Source organism: Eschrichtius robustus, chromosome 15, assembly GCF_028021215.1.
Source record: "Eschrichtius robustus isolate mEscRob2 chromosome 15, mEscRob2.pri, whole genome shotgun sequence".
NCBI classification, from domain to species: domain Eukaryota; kingdom Metazoa; phylum Chordata; class Mammalia; order Artiodactyla; family Eschrichtiidae; genus Eschrichtius; species Eschrichtius robustus.
The window spans coordinates 89,745,148-89,763,614 of record NC_090838.1 but is presented as its reverse complement, the minus strand read 5'-3'; the positions used below and the strand labels follow the sequence as shown (position 1 = coordinate 89,763,614).

Genomic DNA, 18,467 nt, shown 5'->3' with positions numbered 1-18,467 from the left:
GCCAATCACATCCTCCGTGGGAAGCAGGGGGCACCCCACCCTCTTGCTACTACCACACCACCCCTGCTTGTTCACTCTGTTCCCTGCATGGCATGTGGTACGCCCCTCCCTGGGGCTGTAAGTACATGGGATTAATACACCATCAGTTAATACACCGTCTCACCTGTCCAGTATCGGCTGTCGTGTGTTTGGCCATCCCTGTCACCCTAGGGCAGAGTGACGAGGAGGCGATTAAAACCATACCCGACAGAGGACTCGCGTGGAAAGAACGCTTACAAATCATTACACAAAAGACCCAGACAGTCCAGTAGGAAAACGGCAAAATACCTGAAAGAGCATTTCATGGAAAAAGGAAATGCAAATGGCCGACAAACTATGCAAAGACACTCAGTCACACCGGCAACTGGGAGAAAAGCAAATCAAGACTCCATGAGATGCCTTCGCATACTAGGTTGACAAAAACTGACAATTCTGACAATACCAAGTTCTGGTGACATGGAGGAGCTGGAACTCTCCACCCCGCTGCTGGATGGTGGAGTGGTGCCATCACCATGGAAACAACTCGGTATCACCTAGTAAGGGTGACGGGCTCCTACCCCACAACCCAGCGATCTTACACACAGTCAGCTCTCTGAAGGATGCTTGCAAATGTTCATCAGGAAATACATACAGACATCCACAGACACACCCTCTCAGAGTTCCACACTGGCCTGGGGGCAGGGATTGCAGCACGTGCCTACAGCAATGAGGACAAACCAACGACAGCTACTCTGGACGGTGTGAGACATGAATCCCTTAGCAAAGCTGAGCGAAAGGAGAGGTCACCAGAGTACACTTCCTATGACTCTGTTTACAGAAAGCTAAACCAAAGGTCATACTAAATTACAGTGATTAATGATGAATTAAAAGTTGGCAGAACTGCAGAGAGAAACAAGGACACGATGGTGTGGAAGTGGTCATCTCTAGGTGGAAGGGGGTGGTGTGATGGGAAAGGAGCGGACAGGAGCTTCTGCGGGCCTGGTCACGCTCTGTTTCATACCCTTGGTGACAGCTACATGTACGCCTGCGCTCACCTTATCATTAGTTTTAAAACGGAACCTATGTTTTATACATAGTTCTGCAGGTATGATACAGAAAGATCAAAAGGCACATAAAAATCAAACAAATCTAACTGGCAACCTGGACGCTTTTAACCTGTGATCAACTCTGAGCTGCAGCCACATCTCCTTCTTGGGGGCCCCTCCTAGACAGAGCATCCACCCAGGTCCGCCCTGACATGAAGCTACCTCCGACAAGCTGACCTGGACCAGGTGGGCTCTCCCAGCAGGTGAGGACACGTGGGTGACGGAGGGCAGAGGGATGCTTCCTGGAAAGCCCTGCGCGGCCAGGGACTTGCTGCTGCATTTCATGGTATCATAAGCCAGGCGCTCTGTCTTCCTCCTCTGTGACCTCTTCTCCCTGGCTGTGACCCCTGCCCCAGGAACTCGGCCCACTGTCCCCTTTGACCTTGTACTTCCAGCCAGAGCTTTTACTTGGAGAAACAGCATTACACAGAGGTATTTTTTTGGTGAGTAGATTTCTCCAACTTTTTAGTCACTCTGTGCCTTAGATTTTTTGGGGAGGGTGGGGGGAAGTTGTGTTATCCACGCCTGTATTTCTCACTTCTGAGGCACTGCCCACTTGTGCCAAGCTGTTTGCAACTGCTCTCGATGCAGGAGCCCCACTTGCACCCAGTCCCTCATTCAGGGAGCATTCGGGCACGTGGGTATCTGCTCGGGGCTGGGGACAGGGCTTCTGCCTGACGAGCGAAGTGTGATCCAGCTCCTTAGGCCAACATCGCGTTCATTAACAAATCGAAAAAGCAATCCGGGAAGTTAAATTTTCTAAAAAATCAATGTCCAAACAGGAAACACAGACTGTGCCCACGTTGGGTGTCATTTGGCTCTGCCTCAGCCATACTCTTTCCCAATTATGTCCAAGGCATGTGATACTCGCCCCTTGATCTTTTTCCTGAAAGGTTTTCATGCAGAAGCCCCTTGAGCCCCTGGTCCTCCATCAGCATGCTCATCTGCCAGCCCAGGTCTCTTCCTCGACCGTCTATGTTAATTCCAGATGCCAAAATGTGCTGGCGTCACCACCACGGATAAGTTTTGACTTTCCCTTAAAATCATTTTCTGCTTTGAGCTATTCTCTTCTTTCTTTTCTCTGTCAAACTGGAAAAGAAAGTTCTAGGATCTTTCATCAGGAAATTGCTGTACAAAAATCTATCATGGGAACTTTGGAGTATCTGAGTTTCTAGTGGTAGGAAGGACACACAGAGAGATGCTGAGACTTTTGACAGACTTAGAAGAAGAAAGGAATTCTTGCTGCTCTCCCCCTGCCCTCCAGTCGCCAATGGTCCCCCAAACCCAGGCCACACAGGGCGCGGTGGGACCCAACGCCTGGCATGCCAGCCCGTGATGCCAACAGGGGGCGTCCCTGCTACCGTGAGGCCCTTGGCCTCCTGGCCCCAGCCCACTGTCTCTGCTGGCCGTGCCTCGATTGATGGCTGCCTCTTTCACGAGACAGGACATTGCTTTCCAGGACCTCATCCTACCTCTGCTCAACACCCACCCCACCAGAGAGCATTCAGCTTCACGCTGTCACACGTAGATGTCCAAGTGGTGGGTAAGCACCAAGTTCTGGGGTCAAAGTGTCCGAGTTCAAATCCCAGCCCCACCACATGCTGGCTGTGGGGCCTCAGCTGCTCTGTGCCTTGGTCTGGTCATCTGTGAACAGGAGTAAGTGCCCATTTCATAGAGTCATCATAAGGACCAGTAAGTATAAGGAGAATGGACCTTCTAAGTGCTTTAACCATATTAATGCATAGAAGGGACTCTTAATAGTGCCTGGTACATAGTAAGTGCTCAATAAATATTGGCTACATTTGTATTAGTCTTTAATGGCTTAACAGATGAAATCTCTCAACAAAATTGCAAACCCTTAAGGTTTAAAGAATCTCATATGGATTTGCAAATGAAGCGACTGACAAGGGATTAATCTCCAAAATATACAAGCAGCTCATGCAACTCCATATCAAAAAAACAAACAACCCAATCAAATAATGGGCGGAAGATCTAAATAGACATTTCTCCAAAGAAGACATAGAGATGGCCAAGAGACACATGAAAAGATACTCAACATCACTAATTATTAGAGAAATGCAAATCAAAACTACAATGAGGTATCACCTCACACCAGTCAGAATGGCCATCATCAAAAAAATCTACAAACAATAAATGCTGGAGAGGGTGTAGAGAAAAGGGAACCCTCCTACACTGTTGGTGGGAATGTAAATTGGTACAGCCACTATGGAAAATGGTATGGAGGCTCCTTTTAAAATTCAAAAATAGAGCTACCACATATGACCCAGCAATCCCACTCCTGGGCATACATCCGGAAAAAACTAATTTGAAAAGACACATGCATCCCAATATTCATTGCCCCACTATCTACAATAGCCAAGACCTGGAAACAATTTAAATGTCCATCAACAGAGGAATGGTTAAAGAAGATGTGGAATATACATAATGCAACACTACTCAGTCATAAAAAAGAATAAAATAATGCCGTTTGCGGCGACATGGATGGACCCAGAGACTGTCATACTGAGTGAAGTCTGACAGAGAAAGACAAATATCATATGATATCACTTACATGTGGAGTCTAAAAAAATGGTACAAATGAACTTATCTACAAAACAGAAATAGAGTCACTGATGTAGAAAACAAACTTATGGTTACCAAGGGGGAAAGGGGGGGGAGGGATAAATTGGGAGGTTGGGATTGACATATACACACTACCATATATAAAATAGATAACTAATAAGGACCTACTGTATAGCACAGGGAACTCTACTCAATACTCCCCGATGATCTACATGGGGATAGAACCTAAAAAAGAGTGGATATATGTATACGTATAACTGATTCACTTTGCTGTATACCTGCAACTAACACAACATTGTAAATAACTATACTGCAATAGAAATTAAAAAAAAAAAAAAGAACCTCATATGGGCCATTTGAATCACTGCATTGTCTATGGACGGGTCCTGGGCTTGTACTGAGTAATAAGCAAGTTTGAATTGAAGTGAACTAAACTGAAAGCAGAATTCCTAAATGGCAACCCAAATCCTCAGCATCAGAAACGCACTAGGTAGAGAGGTGGCGAGTTTGGGCTCTGCGCTCCGTGGACCTGGCCTCAGCCCTGCTCTGCTCCTCGCCGGCTGGGCCACCTCGGTCTCATCCTCTGTCAAGTGGAGGTGACAGGGCAGCTGTGTGATGGGCACCAGGGAAGTTTCTTGTCCACCACTAGCAGGGATACAGCGAATGCTAAGTAAAAAGGGGGAAGAAGATGACGATTTGGGTAAAAACTGGACAATGAAAGCTACAAGTAAATAGAAGTTAAATGTGGAGATTGTCCATCCTGGCCTCACCTCCGCTGGGGAGCGTGAGGGCTGACTCGGTGTGTGTCTGGGTCCATGGATAGGCACTTAATAAGCATTCAAATGGGTCCGGCATTGACAAATGAGAGTTGGGGTCATTTCTGGCCCTTCCAGAGTAAGAAAATAATTCATAAAGGTGATGCTAAGTTGCTCCAGAATTTCAAATCAGAATTCCCAGCTTACTAAGTCCGCTCTGCCACGTATGACAACCGGGTCATCAGGTAATTCCAAGAGTAGAAATCAGAACAGTGCAAATCCTGTTTCCCCAAACAGCTCTGGGTCACTCCCAGGCCATTCTGGAGTTGACACCTGTTTGCTTTCCATCAGCACCGCTCACTGCCCGATCCTGTCCACTCAATACAAAACCCAACGCCCTCCAAAGAAGCACCCCACCTCCTCAGATCAGCCCAAAGAAGCCGTGCTGATTTGATGGGGTCTCATCACTACTCCAGCATGAGACGAAAATCAAGATGAAACTGCTTTCCCGACTCCTTAGGGCTGAGTGAGAACCAGCCTCTTCTGACGGCTCTCAGAGGAGAGAACCCCCAGCCTCGTGCACCCTGGAAATGGGCTGAACCACAAAGGTCAGATGGATTCAGGGTAATGCAAAGGTATCTGCCTTGCAAAGTAAAAAATGTTTTTCTGGGCTACAACACACAGTGACCCACAAAGGAAAAACATGGACAGTGTTTTGATCTACATACAGCATCGTTTGCAGGAGCAACGGGAGGGGGGAGTGGCTTCTGAGGAAAAGAATGATCCAGGACGATGTGGAATCCTGGGCCATTAGGGAAGCTGGGGTCATCACCGCCGGCGGGGGGGGCTGCCCACACAGCAAGGCCACAGTGCTCCCGGGCAGGTGCGGCTAGGGAGGGGCCACCATGGTCCTCCAGCATCACCCAGCCAGCGACTCCCTACGAGCAGGCACCCAGGGCAGCTGCCACCCTCCCATCTGTGTCCTGGCCGCACATCCACCCACGTGTGGGAGTCGGGGGGGGTGCTCAGCAGTGTGGCGGGGCTTTTTGGGAGGAGAGAGAAGAGAGGACGTTTTATCCCAATCAGTCCCACAGGTGCTCCTGGTACAGCTTCCTTCCAGGTCGGTCTCTGTGGGAATAAACGATGGTGTGGCGGGAAATGGAAGGCTGGCCAGACGCCTCCAAGGGGCCCCCCAAGGTGGACCCTCCACCAGCCGGGTGCTGCTCTGTGAGTCAGAGCATCCTGACGGGGGTACCAGGGAGCCAGTGAGGCTCAGGCTGAAAGGAGGGAGTGTGATGGAAGATGGGAGCGGGGAGGGAGAGGGGGTAAGGGGGAGGGGGAGGGGAGAGGGGAGGAGAGGGAGGGGGAGGGAGATGGGGAGGGAGGGGGAGGGAGATGGGGGAGGGAGGGGAGGGAGGGAGGGAGATGGGGGCGGAGGGCCTGGGACCACACGGCACTCACCCTCCTCCGCGCCCCACCTGGCTCCCCGGGATAGGACGGCAGAGCTTGCCCTCCTGCCCAAACCCTCCTTGTTCCTCAAGTCCTTCCTGGTCCAACAACATCTTCCCAGAGTATTTCACTCTCCTCCTCCCGCCATCATCCCTGGCACTGAACCCTTACCACCAGCAAGCGTCACAACCTACTGCATCTCAATTACATCTCCAGCGACCCCGAAACCCCCTTCTGTCCCCAGCCGTCAGTGCACATCCCTCCACCAGCTCTCAGGGGACCCTGTCTTTCTTTGCAGGTGTCCGTCAGCCTCCGTAAAGGCTCTGAGCTCTGCTAACTGTGCCGTAGGCTCACGGCTCCTGGGTGGTTTCTGGGGCACTGGAGGGTCAGGACCTGCACCACAGTCCCCGTTCCAGGTCTTGCTCGTTCCGGGATGACACAGGCCTGCACCCGCCTCCCTCGGGCAGCCTCTGAGGCTTGGCCTCGGCCTGGTGGAGGGCACTTCTCGGCCCTCCTCACACACAGACTCCCGCACACCTGCAGCGCCCCGGCTCTGAGATCTGAATGGTCCTCGAGGAGGGAGGATCACACGTACTGGCAGAGGCCATCAGAACAGAAACTCACCGGTAAATGCCCAAGGAGAGGCGTGATGCTGTCAGAAACGTAGAGGATGCTGCCGTCCGTCGTCACAGCGATGATGAAGCCGTCTAATGCCTGCGGAAAACACGGCAGGTGAAGGCTCCTCAGTCGTGCTTTTATGGACGAGAGGGCCCCCCGAAGCCAAGGACCCCGGGTTAGGACGCCAACTTTATTTCGTAACCCTTCAAATATTTTCACGACTAACCTCACAGCACCTTCCTGTCTGGCACATAAGGCGGTTTCTTACACAGAATTTGTCTAGCCCAGGCAAACTGCTTGCAAAGCACAAAAAGGCTCGGTGAAAAACGGGACCTATTGGTATCATGAAACAGAATTTAGCCATGGAAATTACCTAACTAGTTTTTTTTTTTTTTTAATGTCTAATTAGGTTTAATCTTAAAAGTACAAAATGAAAAAAATCTAGAATGTGTTTCAAATAATCTGAAATAGCAATCCTATGACAGTTTTAACAACTGCAATTTCAAACACCAAGGCTTGCATAACTTCACAATGTAATCATCTCAAAACATGTGATCAAAAACTTTGGGTAGGAGCTTCTTTCATAAATCCTTTGAGGATAGCTACCACACTTTTGGCTTTGGGCATTTCTTCGTGTTCCACTTTAACAATCTCCAAAAGGACATCTCCACTACCACAGTTCTTTAGGAACATGAAACATTGAAACAAAGCATAATGATTCATTTCAGCCTGCCAGATAAATCTCTTCAAATTATCTGCTTCTTGTATGGCTTTTAAAGTTCTCCAGGACTTGCCGAAAAAGAAAAGGGTTACCTCCGTCAGCACCATTCAAAAAAGCCTGCATTCCATCCTCACAAGACCAGTTGCTTCCTGCGCCGTGGAACTGAAGCTGGGAGCTACTACAGTCGATGATCACGGACTTAAGCTGCTCCTCTGTGGCCATGCACAGAGATGTCATGGTGCCTTCGTGAATAAGGCCTTGGAGACTGGCCACACTCAGAAACCTGTGAATGTCTCTGTTTGCTTTTTCATCTGATTCTTTAACCTCAACACGAGTATATAACTCAGAATAGCGTGTAGCAGAAAGGTAAGCTTCTCCTGAAAGAGATGAACCACCCTTTGGATTGGGCACACAACATCCTCAAACCAGCTGCTCGGGTCGGACTGTATGTGGTTCTCCCCAGCCCTTTCCTCACAATTCATGTTATTTTTCAGCCCTTGAATATACTTGTCCAATTCAAGCCTGAAAAGCTCAAAGTCCTTTTTCAGACCCTCCTCAAAAGCAGACCGTATACTCAAGAGTATACTCAAGGGAAGCAGTTTTTTTTTGTGGAAAAGGCAGTAATAGCAACCGACTCTGTAACCTGGAGTTCTCAGCTCCACAGATGCAACATTCCCCAGCCCTTCAAAGACTGCTCCCTTAGAAAGACGCTTAGCAATGAAACTGCGCAGCTCTGGCTCCACTTCAGAGGGTAGATTAGCATCCGCCAAGGAGAGGCTGAAATCATCACCAGAGGGAGTTTCTGCATCTGTGCCACTTGGGCTTCCACCATCACTGTCCGCTCGCTGCCGTGCCAATCTGCTTCCGCGGTAGCTGTAAACACAGTAGTGGCCGCTGGGCAGCGGCTTGAGTCTCCACTCCTCGGCAGGGCCACCCTCCTCGCTGCTGTCTAGCTCCTTCTCATCCCCATCCAGCGATTCCTGCAAGGAGGGGAGCGTCGCGGTGGCCTCTGACCGGCCCTGTACCTAAGTAGTTTTAACGATAAGCGTACCTTTGGGCCGAATCAGAAATATCACAATTACCCGTTAAAAGATGTCAGTGATATTTTACGGTCCTTGTCCTCCTATCCCCAATATCACTTTGAGTTCACTGGTAAACATTTACTAAAAGATATCAGACCTCACAGAGGTATTAAAAAAAAAGAAAACTGTGCCTGCTGGTTGGCGTAGACCTCTGCTTACATCCATTGCCTTAGAAAGACCTCCTGAAGGAACTGTTTGTAAAGAACATTCACATGAATCCACCAAAGTGAAAGGTAAGGGCCGTTGGGGAAGTGCTGTGTAACTCAACTCGATCCATGAGAACAGCTGTCCCTCGGTATCCATGGGGGATTGGTCCCAGGACCCCTGCAGACACCAAAATCCACGAATGCTCAAGTCCCTGAGAGTTGCCCCCATATCCGTGGGCTCTACATTCTCAGATTCAACCAACCTCGGATGCGGAACCCACGGACACGGAGGGCCAACTGTATTTCAAAATAACTGGAAAATTCATTTGTTTAGAAGTTTTTACTGAGTGCCTGCTCTATGCTAGATGCACTGCTCTGGGTGCTCATGAGAGAAAAGATAGAGGCCATCCATGATTTCTCACAGACTCACTGACTGTTTTGTTTTCAGGTTCCTTATCAGATGATCATGATGCTCTCATAAGACACATGAGAAAGGTGATTTCTAAAATTCAGACTCTCTTCAGCAGAGAATGGGGTCACCCTGGCAACTGGCTCTATGGGCACATTGATGAGATGGAGGAGATGCAAAACAAAGTCCATCTCCCCAAACACAAATTTTTGAGGACGTAATACGCTCAGGCAGACTATCCCTGTAAACTATCACTGTTGCCTCACTGACTGTATTGTTAAAATAGCATCTCCTGCAAATATGGGAATTTTTCCACTTTGGGGGATAAACCTCCAAACTGAAATATGTGTTTAGAAAGTTCTGGAAACATTTTGTATGCACTCAGCTATATCCTCTTAGGGTGTTACTGAGCATCTGCACAGCCAAAGGGCACGGATTCCTTCAGGGTAGGAGGGCGTGGCCAAGTGCATGGCAGCAGTAAGCGGAAATAGTCCAGTAAGTGTGCAGAGAAGGGCACCCACCATCACCATGCACCAAAGTGGGAAAGAGTTCTTTTCACCAGGAATATTAACACGTGGGTCATTTACTGTTTAACACTTACGTACTGCAGGATTTAAGACTGAAAAATATATTAAAGCACATTTCTTAAGTGGACCTCATCCTCTTGGAATTTAACTGTGGTTTTCAACTGCGGGCAGCTTTGCCCCCCTGGGGATATCTGGCAATGTCTGGAGACATTTTTGGTCATCAATTCTGGTGTGGGTGCTCCTGGCATCTAGCGGGTAGAGGCCAAGGATGCTTTGAAACATCCTATCTACAACACATAGGATGCCCCTACAACAAAGAGTTATCAGGTCCGAAATGCCAATAGTGCTGAGCTGGAGAGAGCCTGGATCAGATTTATGGCTCATGGTGAACACCGAGGTACATCCTAGTGACCTTTATTTCTTTTTCCCTTAAGTATTTTTCTAAATTTAAAAAAAAGTCATATTAGCAGTGCTCCTGGAAGTGAATTTTTTTGAACAGGTGGAGGCACTGTTGATGACGTCAGCTGGACCATTTTAGAAAAAGTAGATTAGAATACCAGGAAAAGCAGGAGCAACATAAATTCTCCTCTTGCACAGGGAGCCCATGCCCTCTTGAATTTGTAAAGCAAGTGGGTGTTAAAAAGCTGAAGGTATTTACTGATGGAAGATAACGCTCATCAGCCCATTGGCGTTTTCCATCAAATGCCCAAGAATTACACTGAGTCACTGCTTTAAGAATGCTCGCGATGGTTTTAGAAGTCCCATCAGCAGCATTTGAGAGGGACTCAATAGAACGTGATTGAAAAGCGATGTGCCCCTCTTATTGCAATGGGGACTCTGGCAGGAGCTTCAGGGACGCCAGAGATGCCATAATGGCCCGAGTTTCATACCTGCCACACACCAGAAGGAAATGAAACCACCCCTTTCTGCCAATCCCTGGCTCTGATAGAATGTTTTTTGTCTTCTCTGGGACAACATCTGGGCTAAGAGAAAAGATGGCTATAGCTTTTCTGAACAAAATTCAGAAATACCACACACTCCCTAATTGCCAGTCAATAAGAGCTTTCCCTTTTTTGAGTTTACTTGTTCCAATGCTTATAGCCACCATCTTGGCCAGTTTCACTCAACCAGCTTGGCTGGTCTGCGACCAAGTCATTTTGTTCTTTCAAATTCCATAACTGTATGAGTTCTCATGGAGTCTGGTTTGGGGCTTTTTTGGGAGAAGAGGGAAGAAGGAGGGATTCACATCCAGACGGCACCAGCAGTGCAGTTCCCTGGGGCCTGACGGGTTCTGTCCTGGGTTTCATCTTCGTTTAAAAAGGAACCTCCTGGTTATGAAGACATGGCATCTGGATTCCTCACGCTCCCTGAAATGGCTCTGAACAAAGGAGGGGGATATGCAGCTGGAATGGGACACACACTATGGAGAAGCTGCATCCTGGAAAATGAGAGCATCATCCTGTGGGAACCATCATGGGGAAGGTACAGGAGGCTCCAGTCACCTGTCACCTGGTCGGTATCTCCTGAGGGGCAAGAGGGTAGAAGAGGAGCCTAAAACAGTCAGCGATAAGTCAAAAGTTCTAGTCGGTGGGTTTCCCATATGTCTCAAAGATGCAATTCACCCAGAAGGTCCACTTGTTGTACAGGCTTAATTTCGGGTCCAATTCACTCATCTAGCATGATTTCCTTTAGACTGGCTTTAGGGAGTCTATACTGGGAGCAGAGGAAAGTGCATAAAGCATATCCGTACAAATCTAAGATCTTCTTTTTCTAGAAATTCCAGTCTCCTAAGTCTCAGTTCAGCCCAAATTTTTGTCTTTAAAATAAAGACTGTTATAAGAGACAAAGAAGGACACTACATAATGATCAAGGAATCAATCCAAGAAGATACAACAACTGTAAACATATATGCACCCAACATAGGAGCACCTCAATACATAAGGCAAATGTTAACAGACATAAAAGAAGAAATTGACAGTAACACAGTGATAGTGGGGGACTTTAACACCTCACGTACATCAACAGATCATCCATACAGAAAATCAATAAGAAAACACAGGCCTTAAATGACATATTAGACCAGATGGACCTAATTGATATTTATAGAGTATTCCATCTGAAAGCAGTAGAATACACATTCTTTTCAAGTGCACAGGGACCATTCTCCAGGTTAGATCACAGACTGGATCACAAAGCAAGCCTTAGTAAATTCAAGGAAACTGAAATCATATCAAGCATCTTTTCTGACCATAACATTATGAGATTAGAAATCAGCTACAAGAAAAAAAAAACTGCAAAAAACACAAACACGTGTTTTGGAGGCTAAACGATATGCTACTAAACAACCAATGGACCACTGAAAAAACCAAAGAGGAAATCAAAAAATACCTAAAGACAAACGAAAATGAAAACACGATGATCTAAAACCTATGGGACGCAGCAAAAGCAGTTCTAAGAGGGAAGTTTACAGCGATGCAAGCTTACCTCAGGAAACGAAAAATCTCAAATAAACAACCTAACCTTACACTTAAAGCAACTAGAGAAAGAACAAACAAAACCCAAAGTTAGCAGAAGAGAAGAAATCATGAAGATCAGAGCAAAAATAAATGAAATAGAGACTAAGAAAACAATAGAAAAGATAAATGAAACTAAAAGCTGGTATTTTGAAAAGATAAACAAAATTGATAAGCCTTTAGCCAGACTCAGCAAGTAAAAAAGGGAGAGGGCCCAAATCAGTAAAATTAGAAATGAAAAGGGAGAAGTTACAACCAACACTACAGAAATACAAATGACCATAAGAGACTACTACAAGCAACTATTATACATTGTTAACCTTATAAAAGTCCTGTTTCCTCAAATACTTTTGATACCCTGAAACTCCCTGGGGGGAAAAAAAGCTGTGCTACAGACTTTTTAAGAGGGTTATATGCTACAGGGTTATGTGTTTTAATTACTTTTTCCTAAGAATTAAAAGATAAAATGATTTCTGTGAAGTAGCATAATGATGCATTAATTCAACATGATATTTCACAAGCTCCTCTAAATTTAACATACTTAAAATGCATTGCTTCTGGAGAAAGTTCTGTATTTTCTTTAAATATAGTTCACATGCAGATTTAAGTATCTTTCATTTCATGCAAATGTACATTAATGCTTTTATATTTCATAATATTTGGACATCTTCATTCTGGCATTTTCTTACTCCAGTAACTTTCTGTTTTCTGCACACTTAATCTATGTAAATTAACGTTTACATCAGTCTTATATAGGCACATAAGATGAGATCTAGACAGACAGATCCCAAAGAGCCATTCTCTAAAACCCTGCCAGGAACCACTGACACAGCCAGTGTTTAACTTCCTCTGGCTGAACCCATCCGTCCCAGGTTTCTTCTTCTAATTCAAGGGCCCAGACATGCCATGTCTGGGGCTTTCTCTCTGTCCACCATTGTATCCGAACACTCCCAGTCTTATCCCCAGTTCAGAAGTCAGCACCATCTGGATGTTCGTGCAGTGACTTATCTTCATCTGTACTGAGAAGGTTCACCCATAGAGAAACGTGATGTTGAAGAAGGCCAGGCACTCAGATCAGTCAGATTTCCTCAAATCCAGCCCAGCAGATGGGCGTGGGCCCTTAACTTTCCAGAGGAAGAAATGTGAGCATCCTTCTTGGCACAGAGAGACCACGTGCTGGGTGGGGAGGCACAATCACGTATGGCTGATATCCACACGTCATGTTGATGGAATAGGAGCTCAAGTTAAAAGCATTATTTTAAAAGAAGACTTTTGCTTTCAAAATGTGTCCTACTAAGGGAAAAATATATAATTGCTGCATTATATTCTACATAAATACAGGGCAGAGACGTAATCCCCTCGCTCTCCCCTACCTCCAACTCTGTTCCTGCCTGGCTCCCCCACTAGGTGTCCTCTGGTTGGGAGATGTGAGTGGGCCGGCAGTCACCATGGCAACGGTACACACTTGCATTGAGTATGGGGCTTCTCGCTTCTACTGCCCAACTCGGTAGCCAAAACATAAGCAAGAGCAGGCAGATTTTTCAAGAGTCTATCTGTTCCCAGCCCTCTTTCCAGGGTCAAGAACAGTTGTTTACTTTGGGCACAGGGTCTTATCTGGAACAAGCAGCTACATTTTAATTTGCAACCCATTAAGCTAATTGGAAAGCGCATTTCACCTCCAACATCAGCTGGGTGAATTCTTCATTACTGAGGAATGAAGGTTTCCAGTCCTGCTGAATGTCACAGATTTCCGTTTGCGCTGAGACTTCTAAAAAAAAAGCATAAACAAGCTTTTAGATGGGAAGGCACCTAGAAATTGGAATTAACAGATGAAGCACACATTATTTCTATGTGATTTTGTGTAAATGTGCAGTTTAACGAAAGAAGCTGATATAAGGACTTAGGTTACTCTGATTTCTGAGGACTGGGTGCTTTGGATACAATGGGCTTAAAAACACCTCTTGACGTTTTCACACCCCTTTAATGAGGCTTCTGTGAGGAGAGAACCCCAACCTCTGCACTGGGTGTAGCGCTTACAATTAGCAGGTAGCACCATGCCCTTGAATCTCTACATGACAAAGCCCATCAACAGCGGTTGGAGTTAGGTGGTTGCCACCTCTCAAGGCAACAGGAACAAGGACAGGGATGGAGGGTCGCATCCTTAAGCTGCTTCTTCAAGGTCAAGATGAAACAAAATGCTTTAGCGAGCTGGTATTTTCAAAATTCCGGAAACATCTTAGGTGCGTAGTACCTAACCTACTGTGTCTGTGCAGATTGTAATGTATTTTTCAGCATTTGGTGGTTCAGCAAATGGTTTTTCAGCATTTCCAGTTCCTGAAGTATAATGTGCTATACAAATACATGTTACTTAGTTGCTTTTAAGGCCAGGATTTACTCTTCCCAAAACTTTTTTGGGTTAATCTGTACTTTGCCCGTCTCAAGTAACTACCTTGTTTGGAAGACGTTTTTCATATTTGTAAATTTAATAGTCATTGGTCTACACAGGACTCCTTAAATACTGTAGTTCTCCTGCCCTTTTGTCTTTTTTTTTTTCTTTATCATAGTTGATGGAAATTGGCTTTTACTATTCATGATTTAGAATAATTTCCTTCTGCTTCACAACTTGGTGACTTCATGTAAATTCTCAGGATTTTTGTCAAGTTTGGGAAAACACCAATCAAGTTTCTTTCCTATAAAAACTGTAAGATATCAGGGCATTCCACTTTTTTTTGGTTTACTGACTAATCTTCAAAGCTCTTTTTTTTTTTAATTTTTATTTTTATACAATTTTTAAAGGTTACTTTCCATTTACAGTTATTATAAAATATTGGCTCTATTCCCTGTGTTGTACAATACATCCTGGAGCCTATCTTACACCCAATAGTTTGTGCCTCTCACTCTCCCAGCCCTGTATTGTCTACCCCCTCCCACCGCCACTGGTAACCACTAGTTTGTTCTCTATATCTGTGAGTCTGCTTCTTTTTTGTTATATTCACTAGTTTGTTGTATTTTTTAGATTCCACATATAAGTGATATCACACAGCATTTATCTTTCTCTGTCTGACTTATTTCGCTTAGCATAATGCCCTCCAAGTCCATCCATATTGCTGCAAATGACATTATTTCATTCTTTTTTTTATGGCTGAGTAATATTCCACTGTATATATGTACCATATCTTCTTTATCCATTCATCTGTCGTTGAACACTTAGGTTGTTTCCAGGTCTGGCTTCCGCCTTTTTGAAAGAGGGTGCTTTATTAACAAAATACCTCTGATAAGATTATTACAGGGAGCTCAAATGCTGTACTGAATATATTTCTTTTTCCTTCAGTTTATCCCCCATCTTTAACCAATGTTTTGCTCCACTTTATGTAGTAAGAGGTTTCTTTAGGGGTTATTTTCTTGGTGCTAAGAAAAACCCACGTAGCTATGATTTCTCTCTTTACCTCAGAGAGAATCATATTCTGTTCAACAACTTCCTAGAAAATGCAAATTGTTCAGGCAGATAAGCTATAAACTTAAACGAGGAGAGACATTTCAAGGCCTTCTCCTTTGACGCTGTGTTGTTGGTAGTTCCTCTGCAGGGAGTTTGGCGAGTTCATCCTGCCATCTGAGTGAAGGGATGTGAATGAACTCAGTGGTCACTCCTGAATGAAGGTGCTGTGAAGGGTGAGTTACACGTGTGACTCTGTAAACCTTCCCGAGTTCAGTCACCCCACGTTCCCTGCGGGGAAGAGATCGCCCTTCTCGATTTCTGAAAGAATATTTGCTGCTGTTGCACACAACTGAAGTTTTGTCTTTCATGATGTGAAAGGAGCACAAGAGAGCCACTAACAGCTGTTGGTCACTGAGCACAGGAAGAAACCCAGGAAAGGAAACTGTGGTGGACAGGCAGTCAGCCAACGGCACTGAAGGGCCACCAGCGGGGACCAGTATGGGGACCCCTCTCGGCTGGTGCCACTGTGGCCACAGGCTGTGCCCAGCGAAAGGCATCCTGGGAAGCAGAGGCCGGGCGCTACACACACATCTGGGCCAGTCATCGTTCTGGGGTCCCAGCTGAGCCAGAGAGGAGAGGGTGAAACTCCCAGTTGCTCAGATCAATGACTGCGACCCTTTTACCACTTAGAAAAGAGATGGACTGCGGCTATGCTTATCAACTAACCCATAAATACCCTCCCCCTTTTCCCAACACATACGCTCATCTGTAAAATTCCTCTGACCATTAGGATCAAACTGTAGATTAATTGTTTGTCTAGGAGAAGAGTCTTTCTGGCAGCCCAAATCTGATATAGACAAGGACAATCCGACTTAATGGTAAAGGAAATGAAAGACCCATTTCTTTTAGATCATTCAGTATGACTAGATACTTTCTAAAACAACAGCATAATAATACTGAAAGCTGCCATTTCATTCACTTTGATTTTCAATAATCTGATTACAGCCCTTGCAAGTTAAGGCTCCATCCATAGCATGTTAAAAAATATACAGATAAGGGGCTTCCCTGGTGGCGCAGTGGTTGAGAATCTGCCTGCTAATGCAGGGGACACGGGTTCGAGCCCTGGTCTGGGAGGATCCCACATGCCGCGGAGCGACTAGGCCCGTGAGCCACAACTACTGAGCCTGCGCATCTGGAGCCTGTGCTCCGCAACAAGAGAGGCCACGATAGTGAGAGGCCCGCGCACCGCGATGAAGAGTGGCCCTCGCTTGCCACAACTAGAGAAAGCCCTTGCACAGAAACGAAGACCCAACACAGCCAAAAAAAAAATAAAGATAAATTAATTAATTAAAAAAATATGTATATATACAGATAAAATGTCTCCAAGCAAGTTAAACTGGGAAATCGAATTCAGTGTTATAATCACATCTCTACTGGCATTTTATGGGAACAATATTACAAGCTATAGGTGACAGGGCAGGATTAGCAAAGCAATATCGTCAAAGTGGTTTCCAAACAGCAAGGGAAGCACAACCATCTGGGAGCAATTCTACAGGGAAACATTGCAATCAGAAGCTGAACGCCAAAAGTCTACCATAGTTTAAGTTGTACTTGTGCCCTAGAACGCTCACCTCCCAATAGCTCATGCTATGCATGAACAAACAGGTACGACTTTGGGTTATATATGGTCAAGGAAGAGTCTGGAAAATGGGGCAGAAAATAGGCTGGATGGGGTAACTATTACCCTGTCCAACAGGGACATTTCTCCTTGTTCTGCTGCCATCTCCACCCCACCCCCGCTCACTAACGCAGACGTATTGAAGGGGCAAGGTTGAGGACTAGGATTTGATGTTGGGATAAAAGGACATTGAATCAGCTGAGACTCGCACAGGAAGAGGAAAGCGCACAGGTCAGCCTGGTCTTGTAGAAGTAACATTTCGACGGGTGTGGCTAAGGCTGCCCAATATGCCTTGCTATTTACATAGTTTAGGGGTTTCCCTCCTGTAACAGATACTGATGACACAACATTTCCCTACAGAGAAACACGGTCAGGTTCTCATTTTGATTTGGATTACTTCAAAGAGAAAAAGTATGCATTCCAGGATCAAGGTTTATCTCCCAAGCTGAGAAAATAGGGATGCTTGACAGATTATTGGGGAAAGAGCTAAATAATTATAACGACTACCTGCACCTCATCATCGTGCCTGATGCATCACGTGGCCTACCTTCAGCGTGAAGGCAGAAAGCACATCTAAATCCACAGTTCTTAACCCTGGCTGCATGCTGGAATCACCTGGGCAGCTTTAAAAATACTGATACTTAGGCCTGACCCAGGGGTGAGCTGGTAAAAGGCTCTCCACACCCACAACAGTAGTGTTTGCCTGTTTTTATGGTGTAAATACTCAGACCCTGGCTGATTTCAAGCTGCCAACTTGATGTCAACTGGCGTGTAAAACTCTTGAAAATTTAACAATCACCTTTTGCAAGCTGGTACGAGCCGGCTCCAGCTCACAACTTGGGTTCCACCCCTAGAAATTCTGAGATGTTGGCCTGTGAGGTGTGACCCAGTTACATGTATTTTTAAAAGCTCCTCAGGTGATTCTAAGGGGCCACCAAGGGTGAGAGCCAGTAGTCTAAATGGCCACAGTAATAAACAGCTATAGTGTAGCTATGATGTCTCTATCTATAAGAGTCCCATAAATCACGTCTTGTGGAGAAGCAGTACGGTGTAATGTTAAAAACTTGGGCTCTGGAGACAGAATGCCTGGTTTAGATTCTGTACCTTCCTGGCTGTCTGATAATAGTGGCCTAACATCTCTGTGCCTCGGTTGCCTCGTCTGTGAAAAGGTACCAACCCAAAGGGCCGCTGTAAGGCTCAGATGAGTTACACTCCAGTGAGTTACTCTATGGAGCCCTTAGAACAATGCCTGCCTGGCTCAAGGTGAGCCCCGAATTAATGCTAATCATGCTATCCTCCACTCCACTGCAGATGCTTGTGGAGTTCATGTCCATTTGGATTATAAGTTAAGTTAGTGTTTGTTTTTGTTTTTTGCTTTAATCTAAATTTTGGCCCAACCATTATATTTCTCAATAAAATCTGTCTT

At 45.7% G+C, this 18,467-nt stretch overlaps 1 protein-coding gene and 1 pseudogene across 4 annotated transcripts in view; both read right to left on the bottom strand.

Moving 5' to 3' along the window:
* NPAS2 (neuronal PAS domain protein 2) overlaps positions 1-18,467 on the bottom strand; it is a 188,857-nt gene that overhangs the window by 50,032 nt on the left and 120,358 nt on the right. For 2 of the 4 annotated variants that reach the window (XM_068564272.1, XM_068564273.1), the window contains exons 4-5: positions 13,604-13,695; positions 6,536-6,625 (exon numbers count right to left, since the gene is read on the bottom strand). In XM_068564272.1, coding sequence (XP_068420373.1) covers positions 6,536-6,625; positions 13,604-13,695 — 182 coding nt within the window. The remainder of the gene's footprint in view (positions 1-6,535; positions 6,626-13,603; positions 13,696-18,467) is intronic. The other 2 variants (XM_068564274.1, XM_068564275.1) reach the window with 1 other exon arrangement.
* Positions 7,085-8,497, bottom strand: LOC137778118 (protein Njmu-R1 pseudogene; annotated as a pseudogene).